Source organism: Phacochoerus africanus, chromosome 3 (genome assembly GCF_016906955.1).
Source record: "Phacochoerus africanus isolate WHEZ1 chromosome 3, ROS_Pafr_v1, whole genome shotgun sequence".
NCBI classification, from domain to species: domain Eukaryota; kingdom Metazoa; phylum Chordata; class Mammalia; order Artiodactyla; family Suidae; genus Phacochoerus; species Phacochoerus africanus.
Genome location: NC_062546.1, coordinates 81,251,711 through 81,273,701, shown reverse-complemented (window position 1 = coordinate 81,273,701; position 21,991 = coordinate 81,251,711). Strand labels below are relative to the sequence as shown.

The 21,991-nt window shown below is 36.2% G+C and overlaps 1 protein-coding gene and 1 non-coding gene across 3 annotated transcripts in view; one reads left to right on the top strand and one right to left on the bottom strand.

Annotated features, from left to right (window-relative positions):
* RAB3GAP1 (RAB3 GTPase activating protein catalytic subunit 1) overlaps positions 1–21,991 on the top strand; it is a 132,082-nt gene that overhangs the window by 70,662 nt on the left and 39,429 nt on the right. For both annotated transcript variants that reach the window (XM_047772059.1, XM_047772057.1), the window contains exons 6-11: positions 3,063–3,182; positions 4,116–4,281; positions 9,279–9,378; positions 12,852–12,933; positions 18,822–18,890; positions 20,787–20,860. In XM_047772059.1, coding sequence (XP_047628015.1) covers positions 3,063–3,182; positions 4,116–4,281; positions 9,279–9,378; positions 12,852–12,933; positions 18,822–18,890; positions 20,787–20,860 — 611 coding nt within the window. The remainder of the gene's footprint in view (positions 1–3,062; positions 3,183–4,115; positions 4,282–9,278; positions 9,379–12,851; positions 12,934–18,821; positions 18,891–20,786; positions 20,861–21,991) is intronic.
* On the bottom strand, positions 19,022–19,127 carry LOC125123765 (U6 spliceosomal RNA). The gene has a single exon (XR_007134148.1). It is a non-coding gene; the product is annotated as a U6 spliceosomal RNA (small nuclear RNA).

Sequence of the window (21,991 nt, the reverse complement as noted above, 5' to 3'; positions counted from 1 at the left end):
GTACTGTTTGGTTTTGATTTGTGGTTGCCCTGTTTTTCAAGTGTATTAATCTCTTCCTGTATCTGCTAGCTTTAGCCTGATTAGTCATAGAGGCTCAAACACATTCTAAAAAAAAGAGACTCTAGATTTTCTTAACTTTCCTTCCCCATATTTTATGACTTTGATGTCTTATTTAACATCATGTTTATTCTTTTGTTTATTGTTTCTTTTACAATCTTTTTTGTTTTTCTTTTTGAACTGTATACTGGCTTATTTGAATATTTTCCAAGTGCAATTTCCTCTATCCTCTTTCTTCTTACTTCTTTTTTATTTAGAGAAGCCCTTTCACTATTTCTTTTAGAATAGGTTTGGTATTGCTGTACTCTTTCAGTTGTTGTTTGTTGGTGAAATTCTTTATTTATCCTTCTCTTTTAAATGATATTCTTTCTGGGTTCAGTGTTACAGGCTGCATATTTTAGAGCTTTGAATACATCTTGCCACTCATTTCTAGTCTGCAGTGTTTCTGTCGAGAAGTCAGCTGATAGCTTTATGGGGGTTCCCTTATAATTAAGTCTTTGTCTTGCCACCTTTAGAATCCTCTCTTTAACTTTTCCCATTCTTATTATAAAATGTCTTGGTGTTGGCCTGTTTGGGTTCAACTTGTTTGGGGCCCTCTGTGCTTCCTGTATCTTGATAGCTGTTTCCTTTAGATTTGGAAAGTTTTCAGCAATAATTTCTTCAAATATATTTTCAATCTCCTTTTCTTTTCTTCTCCTTCTGGGATCCCTATTATGCATAGGTGGGCCCACTTTGTATTATCCCATCAATCTCTCATATTGCTTTCATGTTTTTTCATTTGATTTTCCGTCTGCTGTCCTGATTGAATGCTTTCCATTATTCTGTCTTCCAAGTCACTAATTTGTTCCTCTGCATTATTCATTCTGCTCTTCAGTGCCTTTAACTCAGCTTGCATCTCTGCAAATGAATTTACTAATTTTTCTTAGTTCCTTATATTTTCTAGCTTCTTTCTAGTGTAATATGTGTTGATATTCATACCTGCTCTTAATTCCTTCATATTCACTCTTAATTTTTTCAGTATTTTCATTATCTACTTTTTGAACTCAGTGTCTTTTAACTGCAGAGGTCTGTTTCCCTGTTTGCTTCTTTGGGTGAATTCTCCTGTTCTTTTAACTGTGAAAGGTTCCTGGGCTTCTTCCTTTTGCTTATATTTTTCTTATTCTGTGAGTTTAGGGAAAACAAATACTGTAGTCTTAGAGGGCTATTTATATGTGAGAGTGCCCCTGGATATTTTGTGAGGCTTTACTAGTTGTTTTTGGTGGGATGGCTTTTGGTTTGGATTCTTGCTGTCTTTTTCCTCAATATGTGCAAGCTGTTATCCCCTAGGTAGGATGCTATGCATGTGTCCAGGGAGAAGGAGGCAATGGTTAGGGCTGGTAGCTAGTACCTGGTTTGCTGGTCCCTTGACAGTGGCAAAGACCCATGGGAAGGTGGTGCAGACTGCTTCCTAGGTTCAGGACCCTGAGAATTGGCAGCGACCCTCAGGCAGGTGTACGTGGTACCCAGAGCATTTGGCAGTGGCAGCAGCAGGGCCTGTGCATTCCTAGAGGAGTGAGAGCTACAATGGGTGGTGCTTGGTTGCAGCACCCTTCTGTGTTTGCTGACCTCTAGGTTACTGGGGCCATAGGTACTGCCTGTTCATAGACCCCTAGGAGTGGTGGACTCTGCCCACCTCTGGAGTCTGATATGACTAAGTTTGCCCCTGCCATCTGTAGACCATGCAAGAGGCACCCCATCCCACCTATCTTGTGCAGGAGGCACTGCCACCCTTTGCCCATGCAACAGGGGCCTGTCGCCCATAGCCTGGGCAAGGGGCACCTCGCTGTTGGTAGCCTTGACCTCCAAGAGTCCACATATGTGCAGGGAAAGATATTCCTCTGGCAGTCCACTCCTCCTCCTCTTGCCCTCCCTAGCAATGGCGCCTTGCTTTTCCTGCAGGCCCAGACCTCCTTCGGTTCCCTCAACTGTGGTGCTCCACTCCCCAGCCCTTGCCACATTGATCCCTAGCCCCTCAAGCTGTCTCCACACAGCCAACCCTAGTCCTCTCCCCTGGAACTGACCTACAGAGCCTGAGTCTTAGTGCCTAGTCCTCCTCCAAGCATCTCATGCTGTGGTGTTCCAGGATGTGGAGGGCTGTGCAGCTTTGCCCTCCTCAGTCCAACTGCTGTGTCCAGCTGCTGCGCTTTTCTCTGAGGCTGTGAGGTCCCTCCCTCTAGGCTGATTTCCCCGTCAGTTAGGTGGCTTCCCAGGCCATGGGATCCTTTCCTCTTTCACAGCTCCCTCTCAGGAGTGCTAGTTCAGTCCTAATTCCTTTTCTCTCTCTCTTTTTTCCCTTTATGTTCTACCCAGTTACGTGGATGGTTTCTTGCCCTTTTTAGAGGTTTAAGATCTTGCCAGCTTTCAGTAGATGTTCTGCATGAATCATTCTATATGTAGATGATTTTTTTTTTGATGTGTTTGTGAGAGGTGAATGCCACATCTCACTCTGTCATCTTGATCCCACCCCAATTGCTTAATTAGGATTCTAGGGTAAACCTTAGGCACTTAGCACAAGTGCAACATGGCTGATAATTGTTTTCCTGATATTTGGGGAATCTGTTAAACTTTCTCTTTCCACACTGGTGGACTTAATGCTATCAGTTAAGTAATGCAATATGTCAGTGCTGGCTTTCATGTTTTAATTTGAAACCTAACTTTTAAGACACAACTGTTGTTTAATTTCTTTTCTTTGTGGTTTTGGTAAATTGCTCCTAAATTTATAAAGAATAGAGAGAAAATAGTAGATGAATGTTGAAAAGGTTTTACTAAAGTCCAGGTAGTTATAAGTTCAGTTGTCATTTGAAAAAAGAAAGAAAGGAAGAAATACCTGCAGTTTAAACCTGACTTTCCTTCAGGTTAGTTTTTTCATGTTTCTCAAGTAATGGATACTTGTATTCTGACTTTTTCCCTGTTGAATGGCAGTGATCTTTTGTTTGCTTTTGTTTGTTTGTTTGTTTGTTTTTTAGGTATGGACTTCGAGAGTTCGTGGTGATTGCCCCTGCTGCAAACAATGATGCTGTTCTCAGTGAATCTAAGTGCAATCTTCTTCTGAGTTCTGTGTCTATTGCTTTGGGTAACACTGGCTGGTAGGTGGACATTTCAAAAGACCTACATAGCAAGTTTTAAGAACTATTTTAAATTATAATTTATGAAGGAAAATGGTTAATAAATACAAAATGTTAGGATTTTGATTATAATTAGGATTAGTACTAATGCATTATTATATTGCAACATGGTCTATAAGGACAAACTCAAAACCTTTTAAGGGAGGCAGTTCTAAAGGGAAAATTACTGAAATATTATATAAACATTTAAAATGAAGAATAAATTACACTGTTTGTGTATTTCACTTCCAAATGTTTAGTTAATTTAAATTTTGATGCTGAATGTAATTTTAAAACTTGATGGCAGTTCATCACCTTGTTCTACCCCAGCTAAGAATATGCACTCAGGTAACTCAGATTTTTTGTTTCTCTGCACACACCTGTGAAAGCGCTATTAGTATTGATATTGAGGTTACAAATACATTTTAGTGAGTGCATTAATTTGTGGGTATGGAAAACTTTGAATAGGGAGGATTAAGTGTGTCTTCAAATGATAAACTAAAAAATAATTCACCACTAATATGAGTTTAATTTGTATTAATACTTGTGAACCAAGTTTTATTGATTGGAAAGCCTAATATGGTAGGATAACTTTTATTCAGTGAAATTTTCATTCTGCTTTTTTATGACTTTGAGCCATTTTAAAGTAATTTTCTGACTGTGAAGTGCCATTAGGATGATTTCTTCATTTTATTCATGTAAGATGAAAAGGAACTGAGTATCTTTGTTATAAATTAAATCTGCGAAGTGTTCCTTGTTTAGTGCTTTTAAATAATTGAGATTAAAATAATGTAATAGTGGAAAAACTAGGAGTCATTGAATGTTTAATAGATTTACAGTCTATTCCTGTTTAATTATGTCCTACAGCCAGTTTAATAGACTTACAGTCTATTCCTGTTTAATTATGTCCTACAGCCAGGTGCCACTCTTTGTGCAAATTCATCATAAATGGCGAAGAATGTATGTGGGGGAATGTCAGGGTCCTGGTGTCCGAACTGATTTTGAAATGGTTCACCTTCGAAAAGTGCCAAATCAGTACACTCATTTATCAGGTCTGCTGGATATCTTCAAATCAAAGATTGTGAGTTGGTATTGATGTTTTTGGTTTTATCTGGAATATAGATAAAAGTAATTTGGTAATTTTATTGATTATGTGGAAATATTTTTCTCTAATATTGATAATGTAATTACTTAGAAGAAAGATATAAGTAATAACATAAATTATTGTATATGTTTAAAGAAACAAAGTATCCAGTTAGATTTTTAGCTTACTAAGACTAAAGCTGATTGTTTTTTGGTTAGTTAACATTTATCTACCATGTGAACTTCTTTTCCTCTAATAGTAATATTGCCAGCCTCCTCACACGAATTGGCTTCAGGTAGCTGCTTGTCGTTCAGGGCTCTATGAGCAATTGGGATGTTAACTCTTTGGGTTCTGAATTGTTTTTTGTTTTTTTTTTCCCCCAAGGGTCCATTTAATACTTTTTTTTCTTTTTTGCTTTTTAGGGCTGCACCTGCAGCATATGGAAGTTGCCTGGCTAGGGGTCTAATCAGAGCTACAGCTGCCACCCTATGCCACATCCACAGCAACTCGGGATCTGAGCTGCATCTGCAACCTACACCACAGCTTATGGCAATGCTGAATCCTTAACTCACTGAGTGAGGCTTGGGATCAAGCCCATATCCCCTTGGATACTAGTTGGGCTCTTTACTGCTGAGCCACAATGGGAACTTCTGGGGTCCATTTAATTTGATGTTTAAGATTATTCTGATTTATAGTCTATGACTAAGAGCAGTAAGGCTAAATTGGATGTGCTCAGTATAACCTTGTTGTTATCTAAAAAAACTCTCACAGAGAAATGGAGAACTTGCCTGTGCTCTCTGAGGGAAAAAGATTGGGTCTAGATTGAGGAGCCTTTTGTGAATGAATACCTCTAGAAAAAAGAGCAAAGCCAGATAAGAAAGTGGTGAAGAGGATTCTCCACTTAGAGAAGTTGTCCTTAAGTTGGCACCCATTTCACTACAAGTGATCAAAATTGATAAACAATATTAGATATCTCCTGGTATGAGACATTGAATAGGATAGTCCATCATCTGTGTTACATTCTTGCTAAAAATGTTTAACATGAATCAAAACATGAGGAAATAATCACATATTTTGAAAATGAGCCATATTTTACTAAGTAGCTGGCCTAGATACTTTAGAAATGTCATTATCATGATAGGCAAAACAAAGGTTGGAAGCTGTTGAGCTTAAAGGAGACTAAAGTGATATAACAGCTAAATGCAATGCATGATCTTTGATCCAAACAAACTAGCCTTAAAGGGTACAATTGAGATAGTTGGGACAATTTTAATATGAACCATATATTAGAAAATAGTATCAATGCTAAACTTCTTCAGTGTGGTAAAGTGTTATGTTTGCAAAGGATAATGTTCTTGTTTATCGGAATTACCAGCTGAAGTATTTAGGAGTGAAATGTCATGATGCCTACAACTTACTTTTAAAAATTCAGCCAAAAATTTATGTAAATATATATATGTGTGTATGTCAAAACTTTAATTGTAAACTTGATGAAAGTCATATGGATATTAATTGAGCTAGCTTTGCAAGTTTTCTGAAGATTTGCAAATTTTGAAAAGGAAGAAAAATATAAGAAAAAATGCTGAAATTTCTTCAACATATTTTGTTTATAGAAAAATATTTAGGATAGCACTTAATTTCAAAAAAATGTTTTTTAATGTTGAGTCCCTAAATAGTCTAATGGCAGGATTATCATCACCCAGATAAATCCATCTGACTTTTTTTTTTGTCTTTTGCCTTTTCTAGGGCTACTCCCGCGGCATATGGAGGTTCCCAGGCTAGGGGTCTAATCGGAGACACCAGCCTACGCCAGAGCCACAGCAGCTCGGGGTCCAAGCTGCGTCTGTGACCTACACCACAGCTCACGGGCAACGCCGGATCCTTAACCCACTGAGCGAGGCCAGAGATCGAACCCGCAACCTCATGGTTCCTAGTAGGATTCGTTAACCACTGTGCCACAACGGGAACTCCACCATCTGACTTTTTTTTTTTTAAAGTATGTATATCCGGTTAAGAAATTTAAGTAAAAACTTTTTACCCTTTAGTTGCTCTCCTCAAAATAACTATTGTTAGCTTTATCTTGTGATTTTCTTTATTAAAAAAATTATAGAAGCATGTCTTTTAGAAAGTTCCATGCCCTTATGTAATTTATTTTTTCAGGCCATTCTTGGGCTTTGAAATGTTTAAGTACTGCTAAGTTCTATGTATATTGCTTTGAGAAATTTTTGAAAAATTATGTGTTGTTTTCTTCCCCATTGGTTTTTCTTTGCTCTCACCATAAATCTTCAATTATGTTAAATTATTTTAGACGAGTTCTAGTCAGATGTAAATATTAATGCTTTATTCCTTATCTTAAAAGACATTAGTGAACATTATTTTCATGGATCTTTAAAGTCTCTCTTCTACGTAAGTTAACTTCTCTTTACTGAAACCAAGGACTGCTTTGATCTGTGGAATCTGACTTAAATTATGACTATTTGCTAATTGTACTTTAAAAAAGGGGGGTTCCTAGTCAGTTTATCACATCATCTGTCAGAAATTTAACAAACCTCACTTGTCTAGTTATGAAATTCTCTCAAAGTTGATTTGGTTAAGAGTTGAACTTAAAATAATTGAGACCTGGTTTGTGTATTTGAGTGGTTTTACATTAAGGCTACCCAATATGTGACTGTCCTGTCTTTTTAAAGTTGTAAATATTACTTTTTAACATCTACTGGAAGTGTTGTAAGATACTTACCCTTAACTGGCAGTATTTCATTTTTGCACGCATCTAATTATTAGAAAAGTCTTCCTTGGCAGGATAGCAACAGGGGGTGGTTGCCCTTTAGAATCACATAAAATTTAAGTTTAAATCCTCTTCTGCCATAATGCTCTAAATATTTGAAAACTCTCTCATGCTCTGGTCTTTCCTTTTTCAGTTTAGACATTCTTTTTAATTTCATGGTTTTATATTATGATTGTTGATTTGGATATTTGTCTTTTTTAGAACTACATTTCTTCATGTTTTGGGGAAATTTTGTAGGTTCATTTTGAATAAAGGCTGTATTTATAGTTTTTAACTTTCTCTGCCATCTCTCTAGTGGTTTTGTAATTTTGTGGTTGCTCCCTACTACCTGCAGGAGATTTCAGAAGCTGGTCTTAAAACGGTGTTTGGAGTCCGTTGCTCAGTGGTGGTATTGACATATTGCGTATTGAGTCTTGGAATTACTGAATTGCTTGTTCATGTCTTGAGAGTGGGATTTCCCCCACACACACACAACAACCTTCCCTAGCCCTATACCTTCCAACAAAGCCATTATTGCAAGCAGGAGTGTGCTGCCCCAGTGTCTGCCTTAAGCAGAGTCTTATAGTACCCTCGCTCTGGTCTGAGTACTTTTGGTTCCATTTAAGGCAGTCTGTAATCCTGGGCTGTCACTGTCTCCTGCATGTGGAACTCAGCAAGCTTGTGCCTTGAGCCCCACTTAACACTTTTGAGTTTTAGCTACTTTTTCTAGGATCCACAAAGATATTTATGTCATGTTTGGTCCTAGCTATTTCTTTTTGGTCATCTCTTTCTATGCTTGTCTACATTGATATGTGACTGGAGCAGAGGTTATGTGTCAGATTGACTGTGTTATGATTTCTAGATAATTTACCCCCTATTGCAGGTGAGCGCTCATTTGATATTTAGACCTGAGTCAAAAGTAATTATTGCTGATCAGCCAGGACCATACCTTGCTTGTCTAGGACACAGCAACCCAAAACTAAATTAGCTTTTTTGTTGTTGTTGTTGTTGGCCGCCTTATTTTGTGACTTTAGATTGAGTTTCTATTTAGTTAAAGTTTCAAATGACACTTGTAAATGCTGCTGCTGAGCTAAGTGTCCTAATCTTACTGCTGGTTAGATTCCTGCTAACCAGTAGTATCAGTAACACATGGGAAGTAGTTATGTATATTCATTATACTTCTGAATCTGAATTTTCACAAGCTCATTAGGTCATTCCTATGCATGTTTAAGTTCTATAGCACATTAATGTATGTTACCTATTAAGGGAAGCTGAGATTGTGAGATGTTTGGATGATATTAATTTTTATGATTTTTAATGAATATAAAAATGGATCTAAATTTTCTGATTCATTAATATAAACTATTTTGCATGAGTGACCATTTGTCATAGTCTAAAATTCCAGTTAAATATTTAAGACTGACCTTAATTTGAGTTTATTTCCATTTAAAAGAAAGAAAAGATATTCCCAAACCTAGTCTTACATTTTATGTAATAGTTTTACCTTATTTTAAGAGTGAATCACATTTTTTTCACATTCATATGGCTGAAGAGAATAGTAAGAAATTACATTTGTGTAACTGAAATTGTATAGGATATTTTGAAAGAACATTTTGCTTAATAGAATTTAATATCTTTTCCAGGTGGTAAACAGCTTTTTTCTTTTTTCTTTCTATGGCTGCACGTGCAGCATATGGAAATTCCCAGGCTTAGGGGTGGAATGAGAGCTGCAGTGAAGGCCTGTGCCACAGCGATGGCAACACCAGATCTGAGTTGCATCTGTGACCTACACCACAGCTTGTGGCAATGCCAGATCCTTAACCCACTGAATGAGACCAGGGATCGAACCATATCCTTATAGAGAATACATTGGGTTCTTAACCTGCTGATGCACAATGGGAACTCCAGTTTAAATACCTTTATTTTAAAGTAATTTGTTGTCTGGTATTGATTCATTTCTTGAGCTTTTGTGCTGTAAAAATTTCTCCCATGAAAATGGTTTCCTAAATTCTGAACCTTTGTTGATTTCAGGGAAGTAGTTTTCCTCTTTAACAGCTAGAGTATCATGTTTTTTATGGCTAGAATATGGATACTAACACTATAATCTGAAAATCCATATTTTATAAAGGTAGTAATTTATCTATTCCAGTAGTCTGAAATTTGGACATGGTGTTTATTATAGCAAAGGTACTAATATTTACATGGTATTGTCTTTGCATTTATTTCCTAGGGCTGTCCTTTAACTCCATTGCCTCCAGTTAGTATTGCTATAAGGTTTACCTATGTACTTCAGGATTGGCAGCAGTATTTTTGGCCTCAGCAACCTCCAGGTAAGATATTCGAACTATATTTAACTTACTGAATATAAATGGAGAAAAAGTATATTCAGAAATAAAATATATTTAATAGTGTATTTCAAGTGTTTTAAATTTGAAGTATCAGTAACTCACTTTAAATGTTATATTGCTGATTTCATTGCCCTTATCATTTCTTTTCTTGGAAAAGCTCTGTCAGTTGTTCTAGAGACAACATTGCTCTGTATTTGACACTGTCATTGAAAGCTAATATTATTTGGAAAGCATCCCCCTGCTGTGAAACGTCATGTGTTATAAATTAGTATGTAATGAATGATTAAAGTGTCTGGTTTCAGAATGTAAGAGAAGCCACTCTCATAGGCTGAGAACAGACATGCATAGAACCTTATAGAGTGGAGTTTGAAGAAGAGGACTAAATAAGAAAAGCAGAAAAGAAAAGAAATGTGTTTATACACAAACACAATGGGAAGAGCTATAGAATATTTTACTTTAACATTCACTAATGTTATAAAAATATAATTAAAATCATTTTACCTACTTAGCCATTGATACACTGATTCATTTAACAGTCAATAAATATTAACCTATAATGGGACCAGTCTCTGTCACAGACATAAGTATGAACAGACATTATCTAAGTCCTATTGAAGCTCAGCCTGGTGGACATTTAGCCTAATAAAGTGAGGTTTTGGTTCCTGTGAGTTTCTCTCACATATAAGCATATTCAAGTATATCTAATAAGAGATTTAATATAAACTTATAAATATAGTATAAGAATATTACTACCCTGAAAGTTTTTTTAGTCTATCTTCCTCAATGAAAAATAAATTAGAATAAAATATTTTTTGGTGTTTATTTTTGTTCCAAATGGTTGGTTTGTTTATAAGATTGAGAATAATAAATTAATAGTCTTGGGATGATACTAAAATTAATGTAGTGCATCTAGCTTTTGGTGATTATATACACTGCTATTATTTTATGTACTACTGAATAATGTGAAACTCTAATGTGCAATAAAAGAACTGCATCTGAATTACAGCAGAGGGAAATAAAAGCTAAACTGAAATTTATATTAGAAGACTCAGATGTTCCTTTTGGTAATTTTAGTTCCTAGACAACAGTACCCACTAGACATATTTATAGTTAGCATCCTGTTTTGAGTTGCAATTCCTACCCTCCATCTCCCTTTTTCAAAGGCCACCCTATTATTTTAAAGATTTCCAAAGATGGTATGGCCTTTTAATTATCTAAGAAATTCAAGAGCCAGAATCTTAACATTGTAATTCTGATTGCCAAAAAAGTCTTTGTTAATGTTCTTTTGCCAGTTTTTTAAAATGGGTATCAAAATATTAACCTTCTTCCTCAGTGGTTGAAGGCCATATACATTTTTAATGCTTTTCTTTTCTTTTTTTGGTCATGCCCATGGTTTGCATAAGTTCCTGAGCCATAGATCAAACCTGAGCCACAATAGTGACAATGCCAAATGCTTAAGTGCTAGGCCACCAAGGAACTCCAGTATTTTTTTCTTTTAGAGGGAAGTGACTGAACATGTAATATGGGTCAGACATTGTGCTTGGCATTTTATATACAATTTCATGTAATTCTCTTTACCTTTTATATACTATTTCATGTAATTCTTGTTTACCTTTCTTAGAGATCAAAAGTAACTGGAGGAGTTCCTATCATGGCACAGTAGAAATGAATCCGACTAGGAACTACAGGGTTTCAGGTTCGATCCCTGGCCTCACTCAGTGGGCTAAGGATCCGGCGTTGCTGTGAGCTGTGGTGTAGGTTGCAGACTCAGTTTGTATCCTGCATTGCTGTGGCTGTGGCGTAGGTCGGCAGCTACATCTCCAACTGGACCCCTAGCCTGGGAACCTCCATATACCGCAGGTACGGCCCTAAAAAGACAAAAGACAAAAAAAGACAAAAAAGTAACTGATCCAAGGTCACATGATCAGCAAGTTTGCTTTTTTTTTTTTTTTTTAAGGACCGTGCTAGTGGCATGTGGAAGTTCCCAGGCTAGGGGTAGAATTGGAACACAACTGCCAGCCTACACCATAGCCACAGCAATGCAGGATCCAAGCAACGTCTGCAAACTATACCACAGCTCATGGCAACGCTGGATCCCTAGCCCACTGAGTGAGAACAGGAATCAAACCCGCTTCCCCATGGATACTACTCAGATTTGTTTCCACTGAGCCACAACAGGAACTCCAGTTCGAATTTTTAAGTACTGTCAAATTCCAAGTCCTGTCATCCTTTCATTCTACAGTGTTGCTTTTCAACTTTTAATTCAACTAAAAGTTATAGTCTAATAATTATTTTTCACTTGCTAATTTACAAAATGTGTTTATTATAAATTTTGAAGCTCTTAATTCACATCTTATAATAAAGCTAGTCATTGTGATTTTTATTGTAAACATTCATCAGTTGGAAGAATGGAATGACTTAAGAAAATTTACTGAATGAAGTAGTTGAACCATGTTTAATGACTAATGTAATAACTTAGGGTGTAGATAATTGTCAAACATTTTAGCAAATCTGTGAGTGTTCATAACTCAACAGTAGACTTTAATTTTAGGAGTTCCCAGTGTAGTGTGAATAATTAAAAACAACCATCTGTATTATTTCAAAGAGAAATAAATCTTTTTGATGTCTTTTAGAGGTGTTTATTACTTCTTCAAGATAGATGGAATGAAGGGGATGATTTACCCTCTAAATTCTTCTCTAATCTCAAATACCATTCGTAATGGAAAGGAAATTCTTTTCTGGACTTTAAATATTTCCATGTACTGTCAGCTGAAATAAGTTTATTATTGATAGCTAATTTGGGCTTTTCAGAAATTATTGACAGCAAAACTGATGAATGTAGGTTAATGATTAAATTTTTAATGCTCAGATAATCTTTCTTTTAGATGATACTAATCACATTATTTGAAAATGAAAAAAATACAGAAATAATGTTCTCTTTAATAATATTTAAGGACTTTTCAGAAAGGTAGAATTTACTTATTTACTTATTTTTATTTTATTTTTTTTCCAGGGCTGCACCCACAGCATATGGAGGTTCCCAGGCTAGGGGGTCTAATCAGAGCTGTAGCTGCTGGCCTATGCCACAGCAACTTGGGATCTGAGCCGAGTATGCGACCTACACCACAGCTCATCATAGAGCCAAATCCGTAACCCACTGAGTGAGGCCAAAGGTCGCACCCGCAACCTCATGGTTCCAAGTTGGATTTGTTAACTGCTGAGCCATGATGGGAACTCTACAAAGGTAGAATTTAGAGTGCAGCACTTTACAAGTAGGAATTAAATGTGAACTGTGTCCTTTTGCTATAACATTCTCAGAGGAAGTCTTTAATACCTAATGTCTTGCTCTCTTACTTGTTTTATGTGTCTTAATTTAGATGCTTTTAAATCTATAATCTCCCAAAGGGCTAACCTAACTAGATGAAAATACTGTATTTTTGCTTTGTTTTGTTTAGATATAGATGCCCTTGTAGGAGGAGAAGTTGGAGGCCTGGAGTTTGGCAAGTTACCGTTTGGTGCCTGTGAAGATCCTATTAGGTGAAAATTTCAGTATATCATTTGAATTATGGGACTTTACTTTTTAAATTATGTTAATAGTGATTTTACTGTGCTTATAATACTGCAGCCTCCTAGAATGAATATAGTACTGGAAATGGAGACCTACATCTAGCAGTCTATCGATCTTTTTTTCTCTGTAACTTAAGAAGTAAAAGAGGGTTTAAAGTAGACATAAGATATATATAATAACATTTATTGATTATTCCTTATAGAAGTGATTCTTGGTCTACTTTGGGGAAAACATTTTAAATACCGAAAAGCACAGATAGTATCATATGGGTCTGTGACCCAGAATTAACAATTGTTGGTATTTTTCCTGGCCGCTTTTTCAAAATACATAAATTAAGACTTAAGTAAGAGATGCAAGGGTGACCTCATAGTATACTGAATTTCTCTTCTGGAAGAACTACTGAATTCAAACAAAAAAAGTTGTTTGACAAGAAAATGTAAGCATTGGAGAATTTAGTAACCCATAGCAAAATATTTGGAAGATACAAACAGTGCTGATACACTGTCTCACTTGTTAACTCTTTGTTTTTTTTTTTTAATATATTCACATATATACATCTATCTTTAGTACTCTCATGCAGAGGTAGAAGTAATAATACTTTAATAAACTTAAAATCACTTGAAAGATGAAAAAGTAAGTATCTTTTTAAATAGATATTTATTATCTATGCCAGGCACAATACTAAATAAGGAAGATATTGAAGTAAATAAAATGAACAGTTTTTGTCTTCTTGGCATTTACAGTCTAACTAAAGGAAGTAGAAAAAGCAATCACCTAAAAAACACAGTTATAAATTGTGGGATAATTTGAAGGGAAAATACAGGAAGTAAAGACAGTAAAATGAGGAACTAGTTTAGATTGGTATGCTGTCAACAAAGTTGTCGTCAAAGGAAGTGATATTTATTCTGAGTCTCAATTTTGGGAAGACTTAGCCAGATAAAGAGTGAGGATTACAGGTGGATGAGCCTGAGTGTTTTACTTAGAGGAAATTTTAAAGGGAGAGAAATAAATTGACTTGGTAGAAATTTGAAGGGTTTTTTGTATGTTTGTTTGTTTTCAGTATATATGCAAAAATTCTTAGTGGAATTTTAGCAAGCTGAATCCAAAAACAATATAAAAGGGATAATGCATCATGATCAAGTGGGGATTCCAGAAATTCTCTTTGAACATTTAAATAAATCAATCTATATAAATCACCATATTAACAGACTGAAAAAAGTTTTTTAAAAAGGATCATCGTTTCTTTAAAAAAATTTTTTATTGTTGATTTACAATGTTCTATCACTTTCTGCTGTAGAACATAGTGACCCAGTTATACATATATGTATACATTCTTTTTCTCACATTATCCTCTATCATGTTCCATCACAAGTGATTAGATATAGTTCCCTGTGCTATACATTGGAATCTCATTGCTTTTCCACTCTGAATGCAATAGTTTGCATCTACTAACCCCAAACTCCCAGTCCTTCCTACTCCCTCCCCCTCCTCCTTGGCAACCACAAGTCTGTTCTCCATGTCCTTGAGTTTGTTTCTTTTCTGTAAATAGGTTCATTTGTGCCATGTATTAGATTCTAGATATAAGTGACATCATGTGGTATTTGTCTTTCTAACTTAGTTCACTTTGTACGAGAATCTCTAGTTGCATCTATGTTGCTGCTAATGGTATTGTTTTGTTTTTTTTATGGCTGAGTAGTATTCCATTGTGTATATGTACATCTTGTTAATCCATTCATCTGTCAATGGACATTTAGGTTGTTTGCATGTCTTGGCTATTGTGAATAGTGCTGCATTGAACATAGGGGTGCATGTATCTTTTTGAATGAAAATTTTGTGTGGATATATGCCCAGGAGTGGGATTGCTGGGTCATAGGGTAATTCTATATTTAGTTTTCTGAGGTACCTCCATACTGTTTTCCAGATAAACTCAAAACGGCTTAAAGACTTAAACATAAGACAAAAAAATACCATAAAACTCCTAGAAGAGAATATAGGCAAAACGTTTTCTGGCATCAGTCATACAAATGTTTTGTTAGTTCTGTCTCTGAAGGCAGTAGAAATAAAAATAAACCAATGGGACCTACCAGCTTTTGCACAGCAAAGGAAACCATAAAAAAATTAAAAAATAAAAAGACAACCTACAGAATGGGAGAAAATAGTTGCAAATGACACAACTGACAAAGGCTTAACTCCAAAATATGCAAACCACTCATACAACTCAACAGCAAAAAAAACCAAACAACCCAACAAAAAATGGCCAGAAGACCTAAATAGACAGTTCTCCAGAGAAGACATACAGATGTCCAACAGGCACATGAAAATATGCTCGACATTGCTAATTATTAGATAAATGCAAATCAAAACTATAATGAGGTACCACCTCATACAGGTCAGAATGGCATCATTAACAATTCAACAAATTGGAGTTCCCGTTGTGGCGCAGTGGTTAACGAATCCGACTAGGAACCATGAGGTTGCGGGTTCGGTCCCTGCCCTTGCTCAGTGGGTTAATGATCCGGGTTGCCGTGAGCTGTGGTGTAGGTTGCAGACGCGGCTCAGATCCCGCGTTGCTGTGGCTCTGGCGTAGGCCGGTGGCTGCAGCTTCGATTCGACCCCTAGCCTGGGAACCTCCATATGCCGCGGAAGTGGCCCAAAGAAATAGCAAAAAGACAAAAAAAAAAAAACAATTCAACAAATAACCAACGCTGGAGAGAGTGTGGAGAAAAGAGTACCCTCTTCCACTGTTGGTGGGAATGTAAATTGGTACAACCGCTACGGAAAACAGTATGGAACTTCGAAGGTTTTTTTAATATATATAATGGTTTTTTTTTATTTTTTCCGTTGTAGCTGGTTTACAGTGTTCTATCAATTTTCTACTGTACAGCATGGTGACCCTGTTACACATACATATGTACATTCGTTTTTCTCACATTATCATGCTCCATCATAAGTGACCAGACATAGTTCCCAGTGCTACACAGCAAGAAGATTTTATTTTATTTTATTGGTCTTTTTGCCATTTCTGGGGCCGCTCCTACGGCATGTGGAGGTTCCCAGGCTAGGGGTCTAAACAGAGCTGTAGCCACCGGTCTACACCAGGGCCACAGCAACTCGGGATCCGAGCTGCGTCTGCAACCTTCACCACAGCTTACGGCAGCGCTGGATCCGAAACCCCCAGAGTGAGGCCAGGGATGGAACCTGAAACCTCATGGTTCCTTGTCGGATTCGTTAACCACTGAGCCACGATGGGAACTCCAAGAAGGTTTTAATTATTAAATATTTCTTCCTAATTCATATCATGATGAAGTGTCAGTTAGTAAAGGAAAAGTGATTAAAGAAGAACACAAATATAAGTTGGGGTTAAAAATGGCGCACATAGGAGTTCCTGTCGTGGCACAGTAGAAACAAATCCAACTAGGAACCATGAAGTTGCAAGTTCAATCCCTGGCCTTGCTCAGTGGGTTAAGGATCTGGCGTTGCCGTGAGCCATGGTATAGGTCACAGACGTGACTTGGATCCCTTGTTGCTGTGGCTGTGACATAGGCCGACTCTTAACCTGGGCACCTCCATATGATGGGGATGCAGCTCTAAAAAGCAAAAAAAAAAATAATAATAATAAGTACAAATAAATAAATAAATATGGTGCACATGGAAGACTGTTTAAATCAAACAGTGATTAGCAAATGTTGTGGGAACTCTGCCTTTGAAAAGGCATCTTAGATAATAGAAGAGGAAATGAAGAGGCTTTTGTTTCAGTGTCTTCTGTCCTTTATCAAAGAAATTGTTAATTGTTCTGTAGTTAGAGGGAGAGGAGAGGACATAGTCATTAAAACTTTAGCTTTATTGTGAATAATCATGCTCAGTGGAGAAAATTTAGAAAACATGTAAAAGGGCAAAAATAATATGTTTAGTGAGATTGTTTTGTTGCAAATTGTAATAGTATTCAACTCTGACTAATTCAAGCAAAAAATCAGTATATTGGAAAGGTATTTGGTAACTCAAACTCAAAGGTTTAATTGAGACCATTGTAGAACTTGTCTTAGAAAACAGGCTTGTGCCAAGGGTGGCTATTTGACCGGTTATAACCAAGGTTACACTGCCCTGTTGTGAAGTGCTCGCCCTGCTATCACACTGAATTCTAAATAATACTTACAGATTCAGAGTCTCACAGAACTCAGCATATAGTTGCTCCTGTGGGTATGATTTATTATAGCAAAAGGATACAATGCAAAAATCAGCGAAGGTACACAGAGTTAAGGTACAGGGCAAAGTACAGACAAGCTTCCTCTCCCACTGTAGTCACACAGGACACATGTAGTTTTCCCAGCAATAAACTGTGACAACATGTGTAAAAGGCTATCCACCCTGAAAGTTCGTTAAGAGGCTCAGCGCTTGGGGGTTTTAATTAGAGACCGTTCATGTAGGTACCCTCTGCCTGGCATCTATCAGAAGGAAACCAGATGTTTGCATAAGCCATATTCTTTGCACAGGTAATTTAGGCACAGTGTGCCACTCTTATCAGGGAATGGTAGGAACCCTCACAAAATTCACATTCCCAGGTGCCAAGCCAGTGACCAACTTTGCAAGTAGTCCTTTCTAGATATCAAACCTGCTATGTTTTCTCTTTTTTGCATAATACTTTTGTATATTTTACAAATTTGTCATCCTATAAATTTTTTGTGACTTGTTTATTTTATAATTTTACATGAAAACTTTCTGAAATTTAATATTCATCTGTAATGAGAGGTCAGCAAACTATGACCTATGGACCAAATCTAGCCAGTTTCCTGTTGTATAGCTGATGAGCTAAAAATGGTTTTTACATTTTTAAGGACTTTAAAGAAAAAAACAAGAATATGACAGAAACTACATGACCCATAAGAAGCCTAAAATACTCTCTGGTCCTTTGTAGAACATGTATGCCAACCCCTGATCTATAACATGATATTTTCAAAATTGAGATACAAGTTATATAATAATTGACAGTTTTAAAGTATACAGTTCCATGTTTTTTAGTGTTTACAGAGTTGTGCCACCATCATCAGTATTTAATTCCAAAACACTTTACTTACTCCCAAAAGAAACCCCTTACCTCTTAGCTATTATCCCCTGCCCAAGTCTTACCAGGCCCTCTAGCTCTAGATAAGTACTAATCTACTTTTTGCCTCTATGGATTTGCCTGTTCTGGACATTTCATATAGATTGGGTTATACCATACATGACCTTTTGTGTCTGATGTCTTTCACTTGGCATGTTTTAGAGATTCATCCCTATTGTAGCATGAGTCAGGACTCCATTACTTCTTAGGGCTGTATAATATGCCATTGTGTGGGGTATTACCACATTTTATTTATCCATTCATCAGCTGGTATACTTATACTTTTTGGCTATTAGGTATAGCATGGTTTTTCTTGCAGGCAATAACTTTATATGAATGTGCTACCATTTACTATGCCAGGTGTTTACAGTTTTGTCATATTATAAATGTCCACTTTTAACATATTTTTATGTACATCTCTGGGTGTTTAGTTAGGATACAATTCTAGAAGTAGAATTAAGTCAGAGAGCATATATACAGTATTAAATAAAGCTTATGGGGAGTTCCTGTCATGGCTCAGCAGTTAGCAAACCCGACTGGCATCCATGAGGACAAGGGTTCTATCCCTGGCCCCGTCAGTGGGTTAAGGATCCGGCATTGCCATGAGCTATGGTGTAGGTCATAGACGCAGCTCGGATTTGGCATTGCTATGCCTCTGCCATAGGTCGGCGGCTACAGCTTCCACTGGACCCCTAACCAGGGGACCAAAAAAAAAAAAAAGAGGGCTTATGGATATATTTTATGTTTTCTATTTTTTAGTGAACTCCATTTAGCAACTACATGGCCTCACTTGACTGAAGGTATCATTGTGGACAATGATGTTTATTCGTAAGTATGTTAAGATTTGAGATTCACAAATTTCAGTAGAATAAACTAACTTCCAAGTGGTTAGCAATTTTTCTTTTTCTTTGTATCAGTTTCTGATGAGGTTGGTTATTTTTTTCTTCTTTTTTTTTTTTTTAAATATAGAACACTTCATGAATTTGCATGTCCTCCTTGTGTAGGTACCATGCTGTAATCTCTGTATTGTTCCAGTTTTAGTATGTGTGCTGCTGAAGCTAGCATTGTTGTTGGTTTGGTTTCTTTTTTTTCTATTTTTAAAGATCATTTTTTAGACTAATATGTATTAGAGATGAGTTTTAAGCTCTGGACTTTGGGGATATGATCCCTAGTTCAGGGATAATGAGCAATCTGAATCTTACTTGGTTTTAGCAAAAATGTCTTTAAGCCAGTTTGGAATGCAGTGCATAATTCTGTTGAACTTTTCTGTCTGGTAAGAAGTATTTAATGAAGGGCTTTGAAGAAATGATGGTCATTAAAATATGTGGGAATAATGTTTGATTATTAAATGTCACAGGTAACAAAACATCTGTGTCATATACTCCTGTGCAGTGGAAAATTGCTCAGGGAAAAAAGTAAATTACTGTGATCAGTATCCTGGAAGAATGTAGAGAAAGAGGTTTTAATACCTTCTCATGCTTGATGCAGAACAGTGAGAAATAGGACACTTTTTTTCATAATTAAAGTAAATGTGTTGTATTTTCTGATGGTAAAAGTAACATAAGCTTTCTTAATCTGATAACTTAGATGGCTATTAAGAAAGTAAAGACTACCATCTACAATTCCATTACTTTAAAAAATAGACAGAAGTTCCTGCTGTGGCGCAATGGGTTAAGAATCTAACTGCAGTGACTCGGATTGCTGCAGAGGCTCGGGTTCAATCTCTGAACTGGTGCAGTGAGTTAAAAGGATCTGGCATTGCTACAGCTGTGGCATAGGTCACAGCTGTGCCTTGGATTCAATCCCTGGCTCAGGAATTTCCATATGTCTCAGGTGTAGCCATAAAATTTAAAAAAATAAAGCCAGTTGTTTTTGAGGGTATGTCTTTTTAAAATTTAAGTTTATATATTTATAATTTGCATTATTTATTTAATATATTATTTAATAAATGTAGATGTGTTGTCAACTTTTAAGTTGTATAATATTCCATTAGATGAATGCACTATAATCTGTTTATTTGAGAAAATCAGGTGCTTTTGATCTTGTGCAAATTTTTTTAGTTCCTTTTTTTATTAGTAAATAGCAGAGTAAAAAAACAGATTAAGATTATTATATAATTTTGTTTCTCATTTCTTTTCCCTTATTTCTAAAATGTAATTCTCTCATTAGATTATCAATGTATATTACCTGTTGAAAATTGGTTTTATTTATTTTTTGATTAGTTTGTTTTGATATTGGTTTTTTCTTTTGTGCTTTTTTCTAAGAACTTTGATTTCTTTTTTTTTTTTTAACTTATCCAAATGGTCTTATGTATCTGAATAACAGTAAGTTTAATGGAGGCAAGATGGATTGCTTGTCCTTCTATATATTGTTTTATTAGACTGCATCTTGGTAATTTATGAGTCTTTTTTTTTTTTTTTGTCTTTTTTGCCATTTCTTGGGCCGCTCCTGCAGCATATGGAGGTTCCCAGGCTAGGGGTCCAATCGGAGCTGTAGCTGCCAGCTTACGTCAGAGCCACAGCAACATGGGATCCGAGCCGAGTCTGTGGCCCACACCACAGCTCACGGCAACGCTGGATCGTTAACCCACTGAGCAAGGGCAAGGATCGAACCCGCAACCTCATGGTTCCTAGTCAGATTCGTCAACCACTGCACCACGGCGGGAACTCCTGTGAGTCTTCTAGTTTGCTATAATTAGGATCTTGTCTTCGTTTTGCATTTTAGTGATTTGGATCCTCTTCAGGCTCCCCATTGGTCTGTTAGAGTTCGAAAAGCTGATAATCCTCAGTGTTTGCTAGGTAAGATGTTTATGTTCTTTTCCTCAAATACCACAAATCTGTCTTTTGTCCCGATCAGGAACACTGAATGCATTCTTTATATTTTATTTTACCTATCCAAAAAGCATTTTTATATGTTTTTTACATTATAACCTCCTCTTTTAACACTATTAAAAAAAAGAAAATCTTTGCCAACAGCAGTGAATCCTTCCATTTACTCTTAAATAGTCCCAGCAGACTTTCTTTCTTGTCCTTTAGTTTTAACCAGTCTATATCTCAAAATTCTCTTATATTTTCCCATGATCTAGTTGTATTCTCCTAATGCTTTTATGTCAGTCCTTTTTTTCCTTCTGTGGAGTACTCTGCGTCTTCCATTCTAGTTAGTTGCACCCTTTTTGTCTTTTCCCTTCCCTCTGCACCTATGCTCTGTGATGGGAAGATCACTGAATTCGAAGATCTTATCTGAGTCCTTCTGTAGAGTTGTACTACATTTGCAGATCTGTTTTCTCATAGAGGAAAAGATGTGTAAATAATCTTATACATTCATAGGTATATTTGAAGAATCAAGTGAAATAATGTAAATGAGAATACTTTGAAAAATATCAGTTGCTATTCACCATGTTATTATATCCCATGTCTAGAATTATCTTTCCCTTCCCATTTTTGTAGATAATGTCTCTTTCATAAAGTCTTCTGAACCCGTCTACTCTATCCATCTTTTTATCTCTTTTATTTAGTGCACAAGAAAGTATTTTCTCCATTTTTGTTCATTCATGCCACCTTTAATTGATACAACCTGATAAATTACTGTTAAATGGATGGAGTTACTAAATATTTATTGGTTAACAGTATTGGTGCATTTCTCTAAGGCATTATTTTCTTGGGCTCTTTATCATTCATCACATACTGTTCATTAAATGCTAATTAGCCCTTGCCATTTGTGCTAACTACGTAATAGTGAATACGAAGAGGTATATAAGGTAAAATTCCTGCCATTGGTATATTTGTCTTGGGGTATAGGGAGAGAGTAGAGGGTTAATACCAAGAGTTTTAGAGTTAAATAGACCTTGTTTTCAATCTTAGATACACCAGTCTGAGCAAGTTTCATAATCTCTTTAAGTGTTGGTAACATGGAGAAAACAATAGTACATA